Source organism: Rhinoraja longicauda, chromosome 17, assembly GCF_053455715.1.
Source record: "Rhinoraja longicauda isolate Sanriku21f chromosome 17, sRhiLon1.1, whole genome shotgun sequence".
Lineage (NCBI taxonomy): Eukaryota > Metazoa > Chordata > Chondrichthyes > Rajiformes > Arhynchobatidae > Rhinoraja > Rhinoraja longicauda.
In genome coordinates this window covers 7429003-7453513 of record NC_135969.1, presented here as the reverse complement: position 1 = coordinate 7453513, position 24511 = coordinate 7429003, and the positions used below count along the sequence as shown (strand labels likewise).

Genomic DNA, 24511 nt, shown 5'->3' with positions numbered 1-24511 from the left:
CAAGAATGTCAGTAAACTAGCCATTAAACACACTAAAAATCTGTACTTGCCTTCAAGTAGCAGAACTATATTCTGTTCAATGAACATTACAAGGAAGTCTTAGCATATTGAATCACATGCCAAGGACATTAAAAATGTAAATATATTTTGTAACATTGACTGCAATTTACCGATTCTCAAAGATAATGTCACAATGCTAGCCACAAAGTCCCCAAAATAAACGACATTTAAAGAATCAGTTAAACAACGCTGCAGGATATTGTGGTGCAATAGAGCTACTCAGATTTCACTTCACTAGATTTGCAAAGTTGACCTCATTACTTATTTCTAAGAGTAGGCGTACAAGGACTGCTAATCATCAGATATCCCACATTGTAAGTCGCACACATGTACTGTAAGTCGCACACATGTACTGTAGTGACAAATCAGGTTGCAAGGCCAACTTTAAGTTGAAGTTTCATATTTTTTTGTTGAAAGATAAACAGATTTTCAGATCACATATCTATCACCATGGCACCACAATATCCTGCAGCATTGAAGCATTTGAGATACGTTTGACCACGCACACAAGAGTGGCTTTGCACTGGTGTTATATTTTAAACCCCAAGCCTTGAACAAAGATAACACTATGGACCCTGGCGTGAAATTAGAAGAGTAAACGCGAGTGAAAACAGTGTATATGTGCTCACTAGATCAAATGAACAAACGTGTGTGGATTTTCAGCAAGACAAGAACCTGCTGAAAACCTCAGTGAAAAGACACAGAGATTCAACTTTCAGACACTCCTTTTATTCAAAATGAACAATTCAAAAATCCATATTCCACTTGGCCACCATTGTCCAAGGGCTGCAGATGTTGGCTTGTCAGGGCGTTTAGCTCTGTGGTTTCCAGATTATTTTTTGCCTTCAATTCTTTTCTTCCCCTTTTTGTTGTGTTTCTTGGCAAACCGCATATTCTTTAGAAACTTAGGATCAACCTGGACAAATGGCATTAAAATCTATCGTCAGCGTTTTGTTTTGATGTTGCATATTTAATAGTCAGTAGGACCGCGCTGCGTAACAGCCAATGTGAGTATAAATGGCGTTGGCAGCCCAGGCTTTTCAATCGGCCCCAACAGTTTAGAAATATCACACAACATTATGCAGAGTACAGACACCAACCAAGTAACCACCAGACACGAGCAAAACCCTTCCAGAAAGTTACGTTTCTTTTCTCTAGACCAGTGCTTCTTAAACTCATTCACCCGTGAGTCTTTATCACAAAATTTCATTCACCCTCGACCAAATTTTCTTATGTTTTTTGGGGGTAATTTTTGTCTTATTCTCCCCTGTGTATAATTTAACATATATTATTAAGTCATTCACCCTTCATGCACCCCTCTAGTTTCATTCACCCTTGGGTGAACCATTCACCAGTTTAAGAAGCACTGCTCTAGAGGATCGAACCTAATACACCGTTCTCAACTAATCACCTCAAATTCAAATTGTTTACTTTTTTAAAAACATTTTGATATCTCCAAGTCTTCCCTTCACAACTATTTACCTTTGTCCTTAAACTGTATTCATGGTTTAATTTGCTATAGCCCACGGAAAAAAAAGCAAAAATAATCAACTGGAGAAGGAGCAGTTTCAAAGGGACAGGAATGGTTCTGGCAGAGGTAACCTGGGGCAAAAGTTTGGCAGCGAAACTGAACAACGATAGGGCTTTTCTTTTACGGTGGAGGTATTTCCAGAACTCCCAACATGTGATTTTACAAATTGATAATTTTGACGTCCAAAATTCAGAATTTTACATCAAAATTCATATGACACGTAATGCAACTTTTCAGCAAAAAAAATGTATGCACGCCAAACGCGCTGTGCTACATTGATGTGTGAAAAACAACTATTATTTCCAACAGTCTGTAGTTCTTGCACTACATGTACAATGTCAGGCCTATCATGTGTACATTCTGCTATTTATAGAAAGGTTATTGAGCAGAGATACTTTTGGCGACACAAAGAAAAATTTGTTTTGTTTTGTTTTTTTCTATTTTGCCTTTTCCTTACACATCCCAATTCTCTTGGTATTGAATAAAAGAACAATGGTCATAAAATGTATGACTAAGTTATGAAGAAAGAGTTGATATATGGAACTCGACTAAGCATATGGAAGTACTTGTTGAAGTAAATTCGCACATTGATTGATAATCAGCCCAAAAAGGTGGTAATTGGCTTTTCTGCCATGTTTTATATTTTAACCCCGTCTTAATTAATTAATAGTTATATAATCTTGCACTTAAATTTAATATTTACTGATTGCAGTTCCACCACTATTTTCTGGCACTCTTGGTTCCAGAGGTTCTTGGTTCCACTCCTGGTTTATCCAAGGAGGTCGGCTATGGGGATAGATGTGCTGGCTCCAGTTGAGCTGGAGTTCCAGAGCCCCGGCCACAGGTTGCAAATTCAACCCACTGATCGGCCAATGGAAGTCCCGATGTGGTCGAGATTGGCTGCCTTGCCCAGCCTAGGCACTACATCTTCGGGGAGACTTCCAGGGCGCGGGGATTTCTCGCTGAACCCCTAGCGACCTCTAGCGGCCGAATTGACAAATTGCAATTACCGCCTGTCTTGTGGGAAAATGTGAGACGAAATCGGAATGGTGGAAATGAAATAAGAAAGCGGAAACTTTCCGCCAAATTCGGACGGGTTGGGAGGGGTGTATTTCAGTGATAGTCGAGGTGTATTCCTAAGAGGGCGACGGGTAGAGAAATTAAAGCAGCCTGGGGAGCTGATACTGAGAAATTTTAAATGCTCATTTTGGGAAGAAGAATGAAGAGAGACTATGAAGACTAGAGGCCACAATTCTAAGAAACGTACACAAACAAGATATGAGGTATATTGGCACATTATTAAGAGACATGGGTCCCTTGAGAAAGTCTTTAACCATGCTTGTGATGCTGGGTTCCATGAAGCGAAGCTTTGTAAGGTGGGTTAGAGACAGGTGAGTCATACCAGATACCTTCAAAGGAAGCCAAGTGAAGATTTTGTTAATTAAAGACAAGATTCCTAAATAAAGAAAAAAACACAATCATTGTACAATACAACCATGTCTGAAAAATACCCAGGCAAGTATGATATAAAGAGTTAGATAGAGCTCTAGGGGCTGATGGAATCAAGGGATATGGGGAGAAGGCAGGCACAGGTTACTGATTGTAGATGATCACCCATGATCACAATGAATGGCGGTGCTGGCTCGAAGGGCCAAATGGACTCCTCCTGCACCCATTTTCTATGTTTCTAGAGCATATAATTATCAACTTGCAAAGATGATAAATTTAAAACGCAACATACATTCAAAGCTTACCACCCAAAGTTAAAGAGATGGCAGTGGGAACATCAGACATCAAAACTATAAGCAAAATCCATTGTTCAATTCAAAATGAAGTGTTCAAAATCTACGAGGTTTAATGGAGACTGCAGCCCCAGTAAACACGGGGAAGTTATTTTGATTTAATTTTCCTGCAGTATCAATGATCTGGTAATGGTCAGTACCATAATCACTTTCGAATGCAGGTGCACCCTCTATATTCATTCACTTTGTAGAAAATCTGCATTGCTATAAACAATCAGATAGCTTGCTTTGAAAACAAAACCTCTTAAAACATCAGTGCACTGAAAGACTTACTAGTCAAGTACTGTTGTAAAAGGTAATTTCAGCAAGATCTCACGAATATCAGTATAATTGTCAGATAATCTGTTTCATGCTGCTCATATTGCCCCAGCCACCAAGAACAACCCCCCATCTAGACTCTTAACCATTTTTTCCTTTCCCCTCTATTGCACGGTGGCGCAGTGGTAGAGTTGCTGCCTTACAGCGAATGCAGCGGCGGAGACTCAGGTTCGATCCTGACTACGGGCGCTGTCTGTACTGAGTTTGTACGTTCTCCCCGTGAGTTTTCTCCGAGATCTCCGGTTTCCTCCCACACGCCAAAGACGTACAGGTATATAGGTTAATTGGCTGGGCAAATGTAAAAATTGTCCCTAGTGTGTGTAGGATAGTGTTAATGTGCGGGGATCGCTGGGCGGCGCGGCCCCGGTGGGCCGAAGGGCCTGTTTCCGCACCTTATCTCGAAATCTAAATATCCTTCCTCTAGCTTCCCAATTTCTCAATCCCTTTGTCTCACATTTCATCCTTCAGAGGTTTAATGGAGATTGCAGCCCCAGTAAACACGGGAAGTTATTTGATTTAATTTTCCTGCAGTATCTATGATCTGGTAATGGTCAGTACCATAATCACTTTCGAATACAGGTGCACCCTACATATTCTTGTGTATGAATGAACTGCAGAAGCTGTCTTTTTATTTCTGGCCTTCACCTGTGTAACAACCCCCCCCCCCTCCCCCATCACTTCTATCAGCCCATTACCAGCCAGGCTTTATCTTGGTCCTCATTTACATAAGGGGTACATCTACCCATTTAATGTTTAAGAGACGTCACTGTGTTGGTACAGCCACAATGATCAATTGCATTGTAAAATGTTAATGAGAAAAAGTGCTGCAGAACAGATGTCACACACAAAATTATTCCCTTTCTTAAGATTTATTGATGATTAAAGCTTAGCCCTGAAAAAGGGTTTTCATCACAGCTGCTGTGTTGTCTTGTCCCTTGAGAACACTCACTTTTAATGTTGGGTATGGTTGTAAGAGTGCCAACTCTGATTGCAAAATGCTTTTGGACTAGGGCAGAATCCAGCTACAGAATAAAGATTCTCAGAATGCAGAAACACTAAAAAATGAAATGCAGTAACCCCCATACCCAATCAATAAAAGTTTCAGTTTAGGATTGGTGCCAGATACAAAACCACAACCATTAGTAGGAAAACTACCTGTACTGAATGATTTTACTGGGATAAGTGGTTACCCACTGTAATGTTACCGAAGAGTCTAAGGTTGCTTAGATACACAAAATGCTGGAGTAACTCAGGGGGACAGGCTGCATCTCCGGAAAGAAGGAATGGGTGATGTTTCGGGTGGAGACCCTTCTTCAGACTGCATCACAGGTGACAAATTGAACCAAACAAAACAGGACATCCTTCTGCTCTAACACTAAACACCAAGAGAAATACTCACTCCTTTCAGGGGTTCAAATCGAAACGACTTGGGCTTCTTGATCCCATTTCTGTGCCACTTGCTGGCTGCAAGATTCAGAAGATTATGTTTTAGGGCACAGATAGCAGATGACAAAGTAAGCAGCTGAATACAACGCAGCAGGCCGAGACTTACACTGATTGTGGTTGGTGTGATTCTTGGACTTGGCCATGGTTAAAATGACCTGGAAGATCAAAGAGGAACATCAACAATCAGCACGAACAATTAATACCCAGACTGAGGGGGGTGGGGGGGTAGAGTCTCTCACACGCTATCCCATCACCTGAAACGGGGGATCCTCAATGCTCTGTCCTTGCCAACTCTCCTGCCCCTCACCCAGATTGGGGGGGAAGAGGGTTTCACGAAAAGTGGGTGGGGGAGTCTCTTGCACGCTCTGCCCCCTACACTGAGAGAGAAAGGGGACTGGGGAAGGGGGTCTCCGGAGAGAGGGAGCGTTTCTGGGAGGGGGACGGGAGGTCTCTCACATGCTCTCCCTTCACCTCTCCTCCTGGACTGAGGGAGAAAGGAGATGGGGCCAGGGGGAAGTCTCCAAGAGCTTAGGGGGGGGGGGGGGAGGTCTCTGGGGGGCCTTGAGAAGATATGGGGGGGGGGCTGGGAGAGGGAGTCTCGCATGTCCCCCCTAGACTGAGGGAGAAAGGATCTCTCTGGTCGAAGGGGAGGAGGTGTCTGTGGGAGGGAGATCAAGAGGGAGGTCTCCAGGAGAAAGGATATCTCACATGCTCTCCCTTCACCTCCTGAGAAAGGGGGTGGGGACAGGGACAAGTCTCCAAGAGGAGAGAGGGGGCTGGGGGGGCTAGAGGAGATGGGGCTGGGGGGGCTAGAGGAGATGGGGGGGGGGGGGGGGTCTGGGAGAGGGGATGGAGGGGGTCTTTTGCATGTCTCCCCCCCCACAGTGAGTCTCTCTCCACCTCTCCTCCTGGACTGAGGGGGATAGGAATATGGAGGGGATATACAGAGGGGGGATGGGGATATGGAGGGGTGGATATGGAGGAAGGGGGATATGGCGGGAGGGGGATATGGAGGGAGGGGGATATGGAGGGAGGGGGATATGGAGGGAGGGGGATATGGAGGGAGGGGGATATGGAGGGAGGGGGATATGGAGGGAGGGGGATATGGAGGGAGGGGGATATGGAGGGAGGGGGAGCTCACACATGCTCTCGCCTCCCCGTGGACCGGAGAGGATGGTCTCAGCCTCAGGGAAGATGGGGGTCGAGTCCGTCTGTCTCCCTCCCTCCCTCCCTCCCCGCTGACGGCGCGGCCGGCCGGCCGGGCGGGATCATCGGCCCCTCCATGGCCGCGGGGCGGCGGATGGACGCGGATCCGCAGACTCACCTCCCGCCAACAACGTCGCCGCTGCGCTGACTCCGCCGGAAGAGGACGGCCGTCGCCGGGGCCGTCGGGACATCCCGTCCGGAGCACTTCCGGCCGCTCCCGCACAAAGGTTCCGCCGTCCCTGCGGCCCCCGGACAGGGAGAGAGGCGGACCGTCTCACTCCTCAACCCCAGACCTCCCCACCTCACAACTTAACTCCCCACAACCCACAATTCCTCACTCCACAACTCCACTCCCCACAACTCAACTCAACTCCCCACAACTCAACTCAACTCCCCACAACTCAACTCAACTCCACACCCCACAACTCAACACACCACAACTCAACTCCCCACAACTCAACTCCACACCCCACAACTCCACACCCCACAACTCAACTCCCCACAACTCAACTCCCCACAACTCAACTCCCCACAACTCAACTCCACACCCCACAACTCAACTCCACACCCCACAACTCCACACCCCACAACTGAACTCCACACCCCACAACTCCACACCCCACAACTCCACATCCCCACAACTCCACACAACTCAACTCCACACCCCACAACTCAACTCCACACCCCACAACTCAACTCAACTCCCCACAACTCAACTCAACTCCCCACAACTCAACTCAACTCCCCACAACTCAATTCCCCACAACTCAACTCAACTCCCCACAACTCAACTCAACTCCCCACAACTCAACTCAACTCCCCACAACGCAACTCAACTCAACTCAACTCCCCACAACTCAACTCCCCACAACTCAACTCCCCACAACTCAACTCCCCACAACTCAACTCCCCACAACTCAACTCCCCACAACTCAACTCCCCACAACTCAACTCCCCACAACTCAACTCCCCACAACTCAACTCCCCACAACTCAAGTCCCCACAACTCAACTCCACACCCCACAACTCAACTCCCCACAACTCAACTCAACTCCACACCCCACAACTCAACACACCACATCTCAACTCCACACCCCACAATTCCACACCCCACAACTCAACTCCACACCCCACAACTCCACACCCCACAACTCCACACCCCACAACTCCACACCCCATAACTCCACACCCCACAACTCAACTCCCTACAACTCAACTCCCCACAACTCCACACCCCACAACTCCACACCCCACAACTCAACTCCCCACAACTCAACTCCCCACAACTCAACTCCCCACAACTCAACTCAACTCCCCACAACTCAACTCCACACCCCACAACTCAACTCCACACCCCACAACTCAACTCCACACCCCACAACTCAACTCCCCACCCCACAACTCCACACCCCACAACTCAACTCCACACCCCACAATTCCACACCCCACAACTCCACATCCCCACAACTCCACACAACTCAACTCCGCACCCCACAACTCAACTCCACACCCCACAACTCAACTCCACACCCCACAACACAACTCCCCACAACTCAACTCCACACCCTACAACTCAACTCTACAACTCCACACCCCACAACTCCACACCCCACAACTCAACTCCACAACTCCACATCCCACACCTCCACACCCCACAACTCCACACCCCACAACTCCACACCCCACAACTCCACACCCCACAACTCCACACCCCACAACTCAACTCTACAACTCCACACCCCACAACTCCACACCTCACAACTCATCTCCACAGTATCCGTTATTTAGCGGGTGGCTAAGTGTGTGATATTGAATTGCGATATGCCTGCATCATCATTGTCCTAAAAAGGAACCGCAATGCTGACCACAACTGCACACCCCACACGACCCATGGAATAAACCCACGCTGTCACAGAGAGAACGTACAAACTCCATAAAGACAGCCCCTGCACACCCCACAACTCAACTCCACACCCCACAACTCAACTCCACAACCACAACTCAACTCCACACCTCACAACTCAACTCCACAACTCCACACCCCACAACTCCACACCCCACAACTCCGCAACCACAACTCCACACCCCACAACTCCCCACCCCACAACTCCCCCCACCCCACAACTCCACACCCCACAACTCAACTCCCCACAACTCAACTCCCCACAACTCAACTCCCCACAACTCAACTCCCCACAACTCAACTCCCCACAACTCAACTCCCCACAACTCCACTCCCCACCCCACAACTCAACTCCACACAACTCAACTGCCCACAACTCACCTCCCCACAACTCAACTCAACTCCCCACAACTCCACACCCACAACTCCCCCCCCCACAACTCAACTCCCCACAACTCAATTCCCCACAACTCAACTCCCACAACTCCACACCCCACAACTCAACTCCACAAACACAACTCCCCATCCCACAACACAACTCCCACCAACTCCTTACCCCACTACTCCCCACCCCACAACTCCACACCCCACAACTCCCCACAACTCCACACCCCACAACTCAACTCCCCACAACTTCCCACCCCCCAATTCCACATCCCACAACTCCCCACAACTCAACTCCCCACAACTCAACTCAACTCCCCACAACTCAACTCCACACCCCACAACTCAACTCCCCACAACTCAACTCAACTCCCCACAACTCAACTCCACACCCCACAACTCAACTCCACACCCCACAACTCAACTCCACACCCCACAACTCAACTCCACACCCACATTATCCGTTATTTAGCGGGTGGCTAAGTGTGTGATATTGAATTGCGATATGCCTGCATCATCATTGTCCTAAAAAGGAACCGCAATGCTGACCACAACTGCACACCCCACACGACCCATGGAATAAACCCACGCTGTCACAGAGAGAACGTACAAATTCCATAAAGACAGCCCCTGCACAACCCACAACTCAACTCCACAACCACAACTCCACTCCACACCCCACAACTCAACTCCACACCCCACAACTCAACTCCCCACAACTCAACTCCCCACAACTCAACTCCCCACAACTCAACTCCCCACACCTCAACTCCCCACAACGCAACTCCCCACAACTCAACTCAACTCCCCACAACTCAACTCCGCACCCCACAACTCAACTCCACACCCCACGACTCCACACCCCACAACTCAACCCCCACCCTACAACTCAACTCCCCACAACTCCACACCCACAACTCCCCACCCCACAACTCAACTCCCCACAACTCCCCACCCCACAACTCAACTCCCCACAACTCCACACCCCACAACTCAACTCCACACCCCACAACTCAACTCCACAACCACAACTCCACACCCCACAAATCAACTCCACAACCACAACTCCCCATCCCACAACACAACTCCCACCAACTCCTTACCCCACAACTCCCCACCCCACAACTCAACTCCCCACAACTCCACACCCCACAACTCCTCACCCCACAACCCCACAACTCCCACCAACTCCACACCCCACAACTCCCCACCCCACAACTCAACTCCCCACAACTCCTCACCCCACAACTCCCCACAACTCCACACCCCACAACTCCACACCCCACAACTCCACACCCCACAACTCCCCACAACTCAACTCCCCACAACTCAACTCCCCACAACTCCACACCCCACAACTCCCCGCCCCACAACTCCCCACCCCACAACTCAATCCACACCCCACCCCACAACTCCACACCCCACAACTCCACACCCCACAACTCCCCACAACTCAACTCCACACCCCACAACTCCCCACAACTCCACACCCCACAACTCCCCGCCCCACAACTCCCCACCCCACAACTCAATCCACACCCCACCCCACAACTCCACACCCCACAACTCAACTCCCCACAACTCAACTCCCCACAACTCAACTTCCCACAACTCCCCACCCCCCCCACAACTCAACTCCCCACCCCACAACCCCCCACCCCACAACTCCCCACCCCACAACTCCCCACCCCACAACTCCCCACCCCACAACTCCCCACCCCACAACTCAACTCCCCACAACTCATCTCCCCACAACTCCCCACCCCACAACTCAACTTCCCACAACTCCCCACCCCCCCCCACAACTCAACTCCCCACCCCACAACCCCCCACCCCACAACTCCCCACCCCACAACTCCCCACCCCACAACTCCCCACTCCACAACTCCCCACCCCACAACTCAACTCCCCACAACTCCACACCCCACAACTCCCCACCCCACAACCCCACAACTCCACACCCCACAACTCCCCACCCCACAACTCAACTCCCCACAACTCCACACCCCACAACTCCCCACCCCACAACCCCACAACTCCACACCCCACAACTCCCCACCCCACAACTCAACTCCACACCCCACACCCCACAACTCCACAACACACCCCACAACTCAACTCCTCACCCCACACAACTCCTCACCCCGCACAAGTCACCCCTCACCCCTCACACCTCCTCACCACTGACCCACTTCATTCACATTACACCCAGTATCCGTTATTTAGCGGGTGGCTAAGTGTGTGATATTGAATTGCGATATGCCTGTATCATCATTGTCCTAAAAAGGAACCGCGATGCTGACCACAACTGCACACCCCACACGACCCATGGAATAAACCCACGCTGTCACAGAGAGAACGTACAAACTCCATAAAGACAGCCCCTGCAGTCAGGATCGACACCAGGTCTCTGGTGCTGTAAGGCAGCAACTCTACAACGCTGCCGCCCAGAGTCTTTGCTGACAACTACCAAATAAACATACTATTGGGGAGGTGATAAGGTTTCATAGGAGTGTAGATGCATACCATTCAGAAATAGGGCATTCAGCCCACCTTGTCCACGCAAATTATCAATTGCATGTCTTGCATTAATAATTAATATATTCAGCACAAAGACATGAAAGCATTCATCAAGATTTCTGAACAAAGATTTTTAAGGCAGAGATAGATAGATTCTGGATTAGTACGAGTGTCAGGGGAATGGGGTTAGAAGGGAGAGATAGATCAGTCATGATTGAATGGTGGAGTGGACGATGGGCCAAATGGCCTAATTCTATCACTTATGATATGACCTTGTGACATACTCTACTCTACCACCAGCCTAATAGGTGACTTAGTGTTACCAATAGACATACTGACTATTGAAACATATTTGTAGGGAAAAAAAACTGTAGATGCCGGTTTAAATCGAAGGTAGACACAAAATGCTGGAGTAACTCAGCGGGTAAGGCAGCATCTCTGGAGAGAAGGAATGGGTGACGTTTCGGGTCAAGACCCTTCTTCAGACTAAAGTGCTGGAGTAACTCTGCGGGTCAGGCAGCGTCTCAATTGAACATGGATAGGTGATGTTTTGGGCCGGAACCCTTTTTCAGAAAACTGTGAATATTGATCTGACAAAGGGTCTCAACCGGAAACGTCACCTACCCATGTTCTCGCGAGATGCTGAAGAAGGGTCTCGACCCGAAACGTCACCCATTCCTTCTCTCCAGAGATGCTGCCTGTCCCGCTGACTTACTCCAGCATTTTGTGGCTCCCTTCGGTTGAAACATAATTGGTCAGCAGCAAGAGAGGCTAATTGCTAGAGCATCTGCTAATTTAGACACCAGAAGATGAGTTGGAGTTTGGGGATAAAATCTTGCAAGAAAATTTATGCCATCTGTGTTAAAGGACTGGATTCAATTAAAGGACAATGTACCCCTTTGAAAAAAAGTGAATAAGATTGCCTGCAGCTAAATGTGGAGATGCTGCTGGATCTTATTGGGAATGGCACTTAAAAAAGAAACCAGGTTGCATGGAGTGTTGCATGGAAGATTTTGACTGTGATGGTGAGAGGGACTTAATAAGGCCATGGGATCTCTTGCCATTTTATAACCTTAATGGGCACCCAAACGAAACAAAGATGGTCCATGATCAATGTAAGCAAAACCTACACGACTGTTCCTTGACGCACAGTCAGCCTTGCAATTTAGGTTTGTACAAACAAGGAACTGCAGATGCTGATTTACACAAAAGGACACAAAGTGCTGGAGTTACAAAGTGCCGGTTAGGCAGCATCTCGCGAGAACATGGGTAGGTGACGTTTCCGGTTGAGACCATTCGTCAGATCAATATTCACTTGTAGTCTGAAAATGGGTTCCGGCCCAAAACATCACCTATCGATGTTCTGTGGAGATGCTGCCTGACCCGCTGAGTTACTCCAGCACTTTGGTTTAGTTCAGTTTAGAGATTCAGCGTGGAAACAGGCCCTTCGGCTCACCGAGTCCGCACCGACCAGCGATCCCCGCACACTAACACCTTCCTACACTAGGGATGATTTACGCTTTTAAGAAGCCAATTAACCAACAAACATGTACATCTCTGGAGTGTGGGAGGAAACCGAAGATCTTGGAGAAAACCCACGCAGGTCACGGTGAGAACGTACAAACTCCGTACAGACGGCGCCCGTAGTCGGGATGGAACCCGGGTCTCTGGCGCTGTATGGCAGCAACTCCACCGCTGCACCACCGTGCCACCGTGCACAATAGGTTACTCATTGTACCACATTTTTCATCCTGCAAACAAAGTCTCTCGGTGAGCTTGTTGAACTTTCGGTGATATTGTTGAACTTTCGACTTGTTGTTGCGTGAGAGCACCAGACCGCATGCCAGTGCATTGAGGGAGGATGTGCAAGCGTTTGGGTTTGACAGTGGGTGAGGAGGAAGTGATATTCATAATGGGCCTCTGTTTTGTCTTGGCATTTGCAGACTGAGGTGCAGGTGCTCTGTTCCCAGAGACGGCGGTATGTTGCTGTGCATTCATCAAAGTCCTCTGGCCATTGTGCTTCAGGCATGGGATCTACAAAACTTGCAAATAATGTACAATGCTACTCGAATATATCCGAGTTAAAAGTTTTGAGTGTTTTTTCTTCCAGAAGCTATGAGACTAAAGGCAGCTGTGAAACGTTCTGATCAGCAGAATCGTGCAGACGACCTTCTACCGCTGCACCATAGAGAGCATCCTAATGCATGGCATCCCTGTGTGGAAAGCTCTTCAGCGGGTAGTCCATAGAGCTCAGAAGACTATCAGAACACAGCTACCAGCCTTAGAGGGCATCTACAACACACGATGTCTCAGAAAAGCCACCAGCATTCACAAAGACTCCTCACACCCCTGCAACAGTCTGTTCGAACTTCTACCATCGAGCAGACGCTACAAGGCCTTCTATGCCCGCACCTCCAGACTCAGGAACAGCTTCATCCCCAGGGCCATAGCTGCTATGAACCGGTCCTGCTGAGCCGGATGGTCACATCGCACAGTGAACCGGCACAGATCTACTTGCACTTTATTCTGTTTTAAAACTGTTTCTAATTTTGTTTCACTGGATTGTCTAAATTTATACTGATTAGCTATTTAATTCATTGCATCGTAAGGAAGTCCTATTCCCAATCTCGTTGTACCCCTGTACAATGACAATAAAGATATGTTGTATTGTATTGTATTGTATCTTCCTCTTCTGGCAAAACGGACAGTTATTGGGACTCTGTCATTCACATTGATGACTCTGTCATCCCCTCCATCCACTCCTTTAAGTCCAGGCTCAAAACCTATTTCTACTCCCTAGCATTTGAGACTCATTGAGGAGGCGCTGTGAACTGTTTTGTATGTGCTGTTGTGTTTGCATGCTACTGTATGTTTCATTTTTTTCCTTAGTACCTAATCAGATGTACAGCACTTTGGTCAACGTGGGTTGTTTCTAAATGTGCTATACAAATAAAATTGACTTGACTTGACATTGTTCATCTCAACACAGAATCTCTCTTTTGGGGGTCGGGTGGTGTACAAAAGTGCGTGATAACTGATGAGATGCAGAGTACAGAGAACACATCCTTACATTGAAAGAAGGGGGATATGATGGCTGATTCGCAGCTGAATGTGGCCTGTTAACCACCTTGAAGAAGTGAGTTTTGTGGATAATAAAAATGGAACTAAATCAAATGCAGTAACTATTTTTATGTGATGAAGCTGTGATTTTTTTTCCTCCCAAACAGCCTTTAGGAATAATTTGGTTTGAAGGGGGGGTATTCATGTCACTGGTAAAACCAGCATTTATTGGCTATCCCTAACTGCCCTTCAGAAAATGGTGGGGCATCACCAGAACTGCTGCAATCCCTCTGGTGAAGTTACCCCCTCCTTGGGGGTGGATGAGGAGATCAAGGCTTTTTGGACAGTATGTGCCATTCAATGGGATAAATGGGTCCCTTTCAGAATGGCAGGCAGTGACTAGTGGGGTACCGCAAGGCTCGGTGCTGGGACCGCAGCTATTTACAATATACATTAATGACTTGGATGAAGGGATTAAAAGTAACATTAGCAAATTTGCAGATGATACAAAGCTGGGTGGCAGTGTGAACTGTGAGGAAGATGCTATTAAGTTAGCTGGGTGACTTGGACAGGTTGTGTGAGTGGGCGGATGCATGGCAGATGCAGTTTAATGTGGATAAGTGTTAGGTTATCCACTTTGGTGGTAAGAATAGGAAGGCAGATTATTATCTGAATGGTGTCAAATTAGGAAAAGGGGACGTACAACGAGATCTGGGTGTCCTAGTGCATCAGTCACTGAAAGGTAGCATGCAGGTACAGCAGGCAGTGAAGAAAGCCAATGGAATGTTGGCCTTCATAACAAGAGGAGCTGAGTATAGGAGCAAAGAGGTCCTTCTGCAGTTGTTCAGGGCCCTAGTGAAACCGCACCTTGAGTACTGTGTGCAGTTTTGGTCTCCAAATTTGAGGAAGGATATTCTTGTTATTAAGGGTGTGCAGCGTTAACTAGGTTAATTCCCGGAATGGCGGGACTGTCATATGTTGAAAGACTGGAGCGACTAGGCTTGTATACACTGGAATTTAGAAGGATGAGAGGGGATCTTATTGAAACATATAAGATTATTAAGGGAATTGACACGATAGAGGCAGGAAACATGTTCCCAATGTTGGGGGAGTCCAGAACCAGGGGCAGCAGTTTAAGGATAAGGGGTAAGCCATTTAGAACGGAGATGAGGAAAAACCTTTTCAGTCAGAGAGTTGTAAATCTGTGGAATTCTCTGCCTCAGAAGGCAGTGGAGGCCAGTTCTCTGAATGCTTTCAAGAGAGAGCTAGATAGAGCTCTTAAGGATAGCGGAGTCAGGGGGTATGGGGAGAAGGCAGGAACGGGGTACTGATTGAGAATGATCAGCCATGATCACATTGAATGGTGGTGCTGGCTCGAAGGGCCGAATGGCCTACTCCTGCACCTATTGTCCATTGTCTATTGTCAATAGCATTTTTGAGAACACCCACAATCAATTTGCTGATGAATTAGAATAGGCTGTTTAGGTGTTAGTTAACCGGATTGGGTTTGACCGCCTTTTTTGTGAACACTATACCTGGGCATTTTTTGTGAAATGTTGTTGGCAGTCTGGTAACTGTATTGAATTGGGTTGAGAGGGAAGGGTAGATCAGCCATGACTGAATGGCGGAGTAGATTTGGTCGGCCGGTTGGCCAAATTCTGTTCCTAGAACTTTTGAAATAAAGGGCAGGTCCTGGGGTTTGGGATGTCATGGATGAACTGTGAGATCCACGCTATGAGATCCACAGTGAAGTCGAAGTCTGCGTTGTTCAGGTTGTGCGAACACTACCTGCGCGAGAAATCTTTAGACCGCCTTCGCAAAGCCATCGAGGATGGCAAGGGAAAATTCCAGACCAAGCTGCATGCCCAACCACATGGACACCCGTCGTCTGTGGCTAAATGTGCCAGCTACGATGGGCTACAAAGTGAAGTTGGGCAGTATCGCTGGCATTCGCACGTCCCTCATTGAAGAGCTAAAAATGTGGATGTCATTCTATGCTCGCTTTGTAAAGAAGGGCAATGAAACTGTGGGCGGCACAGTTGCTGCCTTGCAGCACCAGAGACCCAGGTTCGATCCTGACTAAAAGTGCAGTCTGTGCGGAATTTGTACGTTCTCTCTGTGACCTGCGTGGGTTTTCTCCGGGCACTCCGGTTTCCTCCCACACTCCAAAGACGCACAAGCTTGTAGGTTAATTGGCTTCGGCAAAATTGTCAATTGTCCCCAGTGTGTGTAGGATAATTCTGGTGTACAGCATGATCACTGGTCGACATGGTGGGCCGAAGGGCCTGTTTGTACATTGTATCTCTAAAGTCTAAATGATGTAATTCATGTCACCCTGTTCGCACCATGACCATTGCAGACGACAGTTCGGCTTTCCTGAGAGTAAACCCAAGGAAAGATGGACGTCCTCAGAAACTGGATGGACAAGCTGGCAGTGCATCTTTCACCACTCACCACTCCATTCTGGGATTCCTACCTGCTTTAAGAAAACTATTATCACCCGGGTGCCAAAGACAAGCACGGTAGCATGCCTCAATGCAAACTGTGGCATTCACATGCATAGGAAAATAACTGCAGATGCTGGTTTAAATGGAAGGTAGACACAAAATGCTGGAGTAACTCAGCTGGTCAGGCAGCATCTCAGGAGAGAAGGAATGGGTGACGTTTCGGGTCAAGACCCTTCTTCAGAATCCTCTCTGGGTAAAGCTGATATTGCTTCACGCAGCATTTAAAAAAATAATCAGAGCCATGTAATCCAATCTCTAGTCTTATGACTTGACATGCCTGGTCAATGTGATGCCTAATGCATTTTTAAACACTCCTTTCACATTATTGTTTGAGCATCCTTTACTGAGGTTGCGACCAAGGATGAGAAGATGAAAGCCTATGAAAACCCTCACCTCATCTTTATTCTTTTATCCCACTTCCCCCCCTCATCTCACTTCCTCTTCCAAAGCACCTCTCACTTTCCCCTGCTTCCATCATCAGTAACCCAATACTTGCTGCTTTCTCCTTTCAAACAGCCCGGAACAGCAGCCTGTCTCGGTGGTGGCACATGCATTCAAAAGAGAGTGGCACATGCATTCAAAACTCTACTCCCCCCCCCCCATCTCCCGCCCCAGGTCCCTCTTTGATCTCGGCAGCGCATCCTCGGCCAACCATACTGAGGTACAAGTGTGTAAGAATCGTAGATTACTCAGAGGCTGTACGCAGGAGTTGCCATGTTTCCAGCGCCAGTTTGCATCCTTCAAGATCCAAAGTTCTTAAAAATGGTAGAGTCCCTCCATTTGCTGTAATCGCTGGCAAATGTTTTACACCGGAGATAGATGCAACATGCTGGAGTAACTCAGCAGGACAGGGCAGTCTCTCTGGAGAGAAGGAATGGGTGACGTTTCGGGTCGAGACCCTTCTTCAGACTACGAATGGATTAGACAATAGACAATAGACAATAGGTGCAGGAGGAGGCCATTCGGCTCTTCGAGCCAGCACCGCCATTCAATGTGATCATGGCTGATCATTCTCAATCAGTACCCCGTTCCTGCCTTCTCCCCATACCCCCTGACTCCGCTATCCTTAAGAGCTCTATCTAGCTCTCTCTTGAATGCATTCAGAGAATTGGCCTCCACTGCCTTCTGAGGCAGAGAATTCCACAGATTCACAACTCTCTGACTGAAAAAGCTTTTCCTCATCTCAGTTCTAAATGGCCTACCCCTTATTCTTAAACTGTGGCCCCTTGTTCTGGACTCCCCCAACATTGGGAACATGTTTCCTGCCTCTAACGTGTCCAACCCCTTAATAATCTTATACGTTTCGATAAGATCTCCTCTCATCCTTGTAAATTCCAGTGTATACAAGCCTGGGATGGCGGGACTTACATATGAGGAAAGACTAGATAGACTGGGCTTGTACTCACTGGAATTTAGAAGACTGAGGGGGGATCTTATAGAAACATATAAAATTCTTAAGGGGTTAGAGAGGCTAGATGCGGGAAAATTGTTCCCGATGTTGGGGGAGTCCAGAACCAGGGGTCACAGCTTAAGGATAAGGGGGAAGTCTTTTAGGACCGAGATGAGAAAACATTTCTTCACACAGAGAGTGGTGAGTCTGTGGAATTCTCTGCCACAGAAGGTAGTTGAGGCCAGTTCATTGGCTATATTTAAGAGGGAGTTAGATGTGGCCCTTTTTGCTAAAGGGATCAGGGGGTATGGAGAGAAGGCAGGTACAGGCTACTGAGCTGAATGATCAGCCATGATCATATTGAATGGCGGTGCAGGCTCGAAGGGCCGAATGGCCTACTCCTGCACCTATTTTCTATGTTTCTATGTTTTAGTCGCTCCAGTCTTTCAACATATGAAAGTCCCGCCATTACGGGAATTAACCTAGTAAATCTACGCTGCACGCCCTCAATAGCAAGAATATCCTTCCTCAAATTTGGAGACCAAAATTGCACACAGTACACCAGGTGCGGTCTCACTAGGGCCCTGTACAACTGCAGAAGGACCTCTTTGCTCAACTCCTCTTGTTATGAAGGCCAACATTCCATTGGCTTTCTTCACTGCCTGCTGTACCTGCATGCTACCTTTCAGTGACTGATGCACTAGGACACCCAGATCTCGTGGTACGTCCCCTTTTCCTAACTTGACACCATTCAGATAATATTCTGCCTTCCTATTCTTACCACCAAAGTGGATAACCTCACACTTATCCACATTAAACTGCATCTGCCATGCATCCGCCCACTCACACAACCTGTCCAAGTCACCCTGCAACCTCATAGCATCTGCCTCACAGTTCACACTACCACCCAGCTTTGTATCATCTGCAAATTTGCTAATGGTATTTTTAATCCCTTCATCCAAGACATTAATGTATATTGTAAATAGCTGCGGTCCCAACACCGAGCCTTGCGGTACCCCACTAGTTACTGCCTGCCATTCTGAAAGGGACCCATTTATCCCCACTCTTTGCTTTCTGTCTGTCAACCAATTTTCTATCCATGTCAGTACACTGCTGGTTTCTACTGCCACCTTGTGTTGAGATCTACAAATCCAATCTGTGAATTACTTGTAAAACAGTTTCTCAAGACAATGCTTAGGATGTACTTCCCCGGTCTGCCCACTGGGCGGGGATCCTCAAATGCCAGAAGCACATCTCAAAGTCTGGGGTATTTATTCACAAAATGCTGGAGTAACTCAGCAGGTCAGGCAGCATCTCAGGAGAGAAGGTTTCGGGTCGAGACCCTTCTTCAGACTGTGCGATTTGTACCAGCATCTGCAGTTATTTTCTTACACTCTCTGGGGCATGCATCATTCTACATGTGCGCCTCAAGGTGAGAGGGGCAGAGTTCAAAGGAGACGTGCGGGGGCACTTCTTTTTAACACAGAGGGTGGTGAATGAGTGGAATGTGTTGCCAGAGGTGGTGGGTGAAGCAGATACGTCAGTGGCATTTAAAAGACTTTTGGATAGGCGTATGGATGTGCAGGGAATACATGGATTATGGGCTCTGATGGTCTTGGCATCATGTTCAGCACAGACATTGCGGGCAGAAGGGCCTGTTCTTGTGCCGTACTCTTCTATGTTCCATGGTGCAGGCTTTAAATATCGTTTGCATGTACATTGTTCTTCTCCTTACTCTCTCTCCATTGCCGTTAAGCCCACCAGTCATGTCATTCGGTTTCTCCTGCACCATCATGGACATTCCCTTTGTTCTGAAGATAGACACAAAATGCTGGAGTAACTCAGCGGGACAGGCAGCATCTCTGGAGAGAAGGAATGGGCTACGTTTCAGGTCGAGACCCTTTGTTCTGTTGACCACTCAGCCCTTCCATGCTATTTAAGGAAGGCTTGATTTTTAAACTTTTCCCAACTTTTCTCAATTGTTAACAGTCGTGAATCTCTGTGGGATTCTCTGCCACAGAAGGCAGTGGAGGCCAATTCACTGGATGTATTCAAGAGAGAGTTAGATATAACTCTTAGGACTAACGGAATCAAGGGATATGGGGAGAAAGCAGGAACGGGGTACTGATTTAGGATGATCAGCCATCATCCTAATGATTGGCGGTGCTGGCTCGAAGGCCGAACAGCCCACTCCTGCACCTATTTTCTATGTTTCAATGTTTCTCTCTGTAAGGCTCGCCTGAATTTCTACTTCAAGCATTTTCTATCTTTGATTTTCTTCTTAATTGCCTACTATATCTGCAAGGTAATTTCCAACATTTCATGAACCAGCACACCAGAATACTGGATTTGCTACTTTCTCACTTATTTAAAATTTGCTTTTGCTATGCTTCTTTCCATATGAATCATTTTTCATGACCTTGCAATTTGTCTCCCTGTTTTGTTCTTGCAAACTGGGACATGGGTAAAAGTTGGGAGCAAGTCTCATTTTATTCAGCATCTGCTCCCTTTTCTACGCATTTGCTTTATCTCAGCAGTTACTGGAGATTGTCCACGCGCATTCAGCTGCTCCGTGTTATGGAAGGCAGATTCAATTCTCTCCCTTGGTTGTGTGTGAAAATAACTGCAGATGCTGGTACAAATCGAAGGTATCACAAAATGCTGGAGTAACTCAGCAGGTCAGGCAGCATCTCTGGAGAGAAGGAATGGGTGACGTTTCGGGTCGAGACCCTTAGACAATAGACAATAGGTGCAGGAGGAGGCCATTCGGCCATTCAATGTGATCATGGCTGATCATTCTCAATCAGTACCCCACTCCTGCCTTCTCCCCATACCCCCTGACTCCGCTATCCTTAAGAGCTCTATCTAGCTCTCTCTTGAATGCATTCAGAGAATTGGCCTCCACTGCCTTCTGAGGCAGAGAATTCCACAGATTCACAACTCTCTGACTGAAAAAGTTTTTCCTCATCTCAGTTCTAAATGGCCTACCCCTTATTCTTAAACTGTGGCCCCTTGTTCTGGACTCCCCCAACATTGGGAACATGTTTCCTGCCTCTAACGTGTCCAACCCCTTAATAATCTTATACATTTCGATAAGATCTCCTCTCATCCTTCTAAATTCCAGTGTACACAAGCCTAGTCGCTCCAGTCTTTCAACATATGATAGTCCCGCCATTCCGGGAATTAACCTAGTAAACCTACACTGCACGCCCTCAATTCTTCAGACTGATTAATCCTCTCCTCATCCACTCTAACCACGCCTTTCACAATTCGACGTTTCAATGAGGCCCCCCCTCATCCTTCTAAACCCCCATGAGTACAGGCCCAGTGCCGTCAAACGCTTATTGTATGTTAACCCCATCATTCCTGGAATCATTCTTATAAACGTCCTCTGGACCCTCTCCAACGACAACACATCCTTCCTCAAATAACGGGCCCAAAACTGCTCACAATGCTCCAAATGCAGTCTGACAGTGCCTTATAAAGCCTCAGCACCACATCCCTGTTGTTTTGTTTTCTAGTCCTCTTGAAATAAATGCGTTTGCCTTCGTTACTACCGATTCGACTTGCAAATTAACGTTTAGGAGTCGTGCCCCAGCCATCCCAGGTCCCTTTGCATCTCCGATTTCTGAATCCTACAGTTTCATATTAATTGGTTCCCGCAGTCCGTGGGCATGTGCTTGCCTCACCTATTCTGATCATCCCCTTCCCAAAGCATACCTGGGCCAAAGTTCACCGCAGATGGCGAGCTTACACCAAGGCATTTTTGTTACACTGAGCACAAATAGAAATTCTGTGCATTCTTTGTCACTTCTGCAGCGATGGGCTTGGGCAACGTGTGCGGCTTCCTGGTGCGGGGGATTACTCTTTGACGATTGTAAACATTGACAAGGCCAGCACCACTTGTCATGATGTCATACAGCACGCAAACAGACCATTCTGCCCACGTCCTCCATGCCGACCACAATGCCCTGTCTAAGCTGCTCCCATTTGTCCGTGTTTAGCTCATATCCCTTTAAACTTTCCCTATCCATGTACCTGTCCAAGTGTCTTTTAAATGCCCCCCCCCCCCCCACCCCTGCACTGAGCAGGAACTGCACCTGGGAGATTGTGGACGCAGTGCTGTGGTAAGGTTAGCCTTGCTGGTGACTAAACTCTCAGAACAAAATCTGTGCATTGTCCGCTGCGGAGCTGTTTCGAATCCTGCAGCAGCCCTCTCATTTGCCAGCATGTGTTCGGTTCCAACTATCTCCTCTGGCAGCTCGTTCCATTCATCCATTAACCTTTGCTTGAAAAAGTTGCCCCTCAGGTTCCTATTAAATCTTTCCCCTCTCACCTTAAACCTATGTCCTCTGGTTCTTGATTTCTCTGTACTAAGTAAAGGACTCTATGCATTTACGCTATCTGTTCTCCTTATATAAGACCTCTATAAGATCACCCCTCAGCCTCCTGTGCTCCGAGAAATAATGTCTGAGCCTGCCCAACCTCTCCCAATAGTTCAGACTCATGAATCCTGGCAATATCCTCATAGTTCTTTGCACTCTCTCCAGCTTAATGACATGCTTATAGCAGGGTAACCAAAACGGAATACACTACTCCAAATGTGGCCTAACCTACGCTCAACTGTAACATAACTAGGGTTGCCAACCGTCCCGTATTAGCCGGGACATCCCGTATTTTGGGCTAAATTGGTTTGTCCGGTATGGGACCACCTTTGTCCCGTATTAGGCCTCCCCCAGGTGCTGTAGGCCCGGACGCTGTAGGCCCCGACGCTGTAGGTCCCGACACTGTAGGCCCCGACGTTCGGAGGCCCGGACGCCGCCAAACGGAGGTTGCATAGCAACCCGCCTCCCGGCCTGGGCGGCCGCCATTGGTGGAACGGGGGCACGTGGCCGCTGGCTGGGTGAGGTCACATGGGACGCGGGGCAGTGACGTCACCTCGTCCCGTATTTGGGAGTGAGATAGTTGGCACCCCTAAACATAACATCCCCAACTTCTAAGTTCGTCACTCTGACTGATGAAGGTCAATGTACCAAAAGACTTCTTTGCTGCACTATCTACCTGCGATGCCAATTTTCTGGGAACTATGTACCTGTGAAGAGAAGGAATGGGTGAAGTTTCGGGTGGAGAAGTGTCTCGACCCGAAACGTCACCCATTCCTTCTATCCAGATACGGTGCCTGTCCCGTTGAGTTACTCCAGTAATTTGTGTCCATCTTCAGTGTAAACCAGCATCTGCAGTTCCTTCCTGCACAACTATGTACCTGTAACTCCTAGATCCCTCTGCTTTGCAGGGCCCTGCACGTTGGAATCCTGCAGTGTCAATCCCTATCAGTTCCACCTTCCTCTTTTTGTTTACTCCTGTGCCATTTGCCATTTTTCAGGCGCGAGGCAGAGCAAGAACAATAAAGCTATCCCATCTGCAACCCTGGCAAATTCCCAGGCCGTTTCGCAGCACAGCACATAACAAGGCTGCTCCGCCATCGTGTCCATCTTGCCCTTTGAACGATTTACTCAGCTTTCATCCACAACCCTCTGGGTCACGGCTTTTCCAGCTCCTCCAGGTACAGCATGAATAGGGTGAAGTTTCGGCATGGCACACACTTTCAGGTTGCAAGTTCCAGCTCCCCTTCCCTCGTTTTGAGGTGGGATGGTGAACGTGCTTCTTCTCATCCTTACAGGTTAGTGATTTCCTATAAAGCAGTGACTCCCTCCCAGTCTCTCCCCCCCCCCCCCCCTACACACCCCACCCCTGCACTGAGCAGGAACTGCACCTGGGAGATTGTGGACGCAGTGCTGTGGTAAGGTTAGCCTTGCTGGTGACTAAACCCTTCAGAACAAAATCTGTGCACATCTCCTGACCCATTGTCCGCTGCGGGGCTGTTTCGAATCCTGCAGCAGCACTCTCGTTTGCCAGCATGTGTCCGGTTCCAATGATTAGATTACACTTCTCATTTGTGTGGGCGAGTTCTAAGAAGTGAACTATCCTCGAGAGCACCATTCCCCACTGCCTGAACAATGTTTCCATTCAGATGTGCCAGATGAAAAGCAAGCACGTGCCAAATATCCCCCAGCCCGTCACCACATTACATTCTGTGCACTGTTAGCCATTTTTAAGATGTGTTTGTCAGCACCCGTGAGTTCACTGCGTCTAAAGTCGCAGCTTCACGGCAGGGCACCAGTCACGTACTGAGTTCCTTTCCCCAGTCTGATGATTTGCCCAAAATGTGTCAGGTGTTTGCTGTTCCTACTCTGCACAAACGTCAACTTCAAACTCTCGTCACATCCATCAACAAGACGTCTGCAACTTTAACTATCGTTCACGTCATCCATGTCTGTCATCTCCTTCTTCATGGTGGGACCGCGGTGAGGGGGGGGGGGAGGA

General features: G+C 48.1%; 2 protein-coding genes and 1 non-coding gene across 15 annotated transcripts in view; 1 reads left to right on the top strand and 2 right to left on the bottom strand.

The window, feature by feature from the left end:
• atp2b2 (ATPase plasma membrane Ca2+ transporting 2) overlaps positions 1-24511 on the top strand; it is a 1022617-nt gene that overhangs the window by 855471 nt on the left and 142635 nt on the right. The window lies entirely within an intron of this gene.
• On the bottom strand, positions 774-6590 carry rpl29 (ribosomal protein L29). The gene is made up of 4 exons (XM_078414001.1): positions 6482-6590; positions 5264-5312; positions 5111-5175; positions 774-976 (listed from the first exon to the last, which is right to left on the bottom strand). The coding sequence occupies exons 2-4, from the start codon at positions 5298-5300 to the stop codon at positions 893-895; spliced, it is 186 nt and encodes a 61-aa protein (XP_078270127.1). The 5' UTR covers positions 5301-5312; positions 6482-6590; the 3' UTR covers positions 774-892.
• On the bottom strand, positions 3427-3556 carry LOC144602021 (small nucleolar RNA SNORA71). The gene has a single exon (XR_013548406.1). It is a non-coding gene; the product is annotated as a small nucleolar RNA SNORA71 (small nucleolar RNA).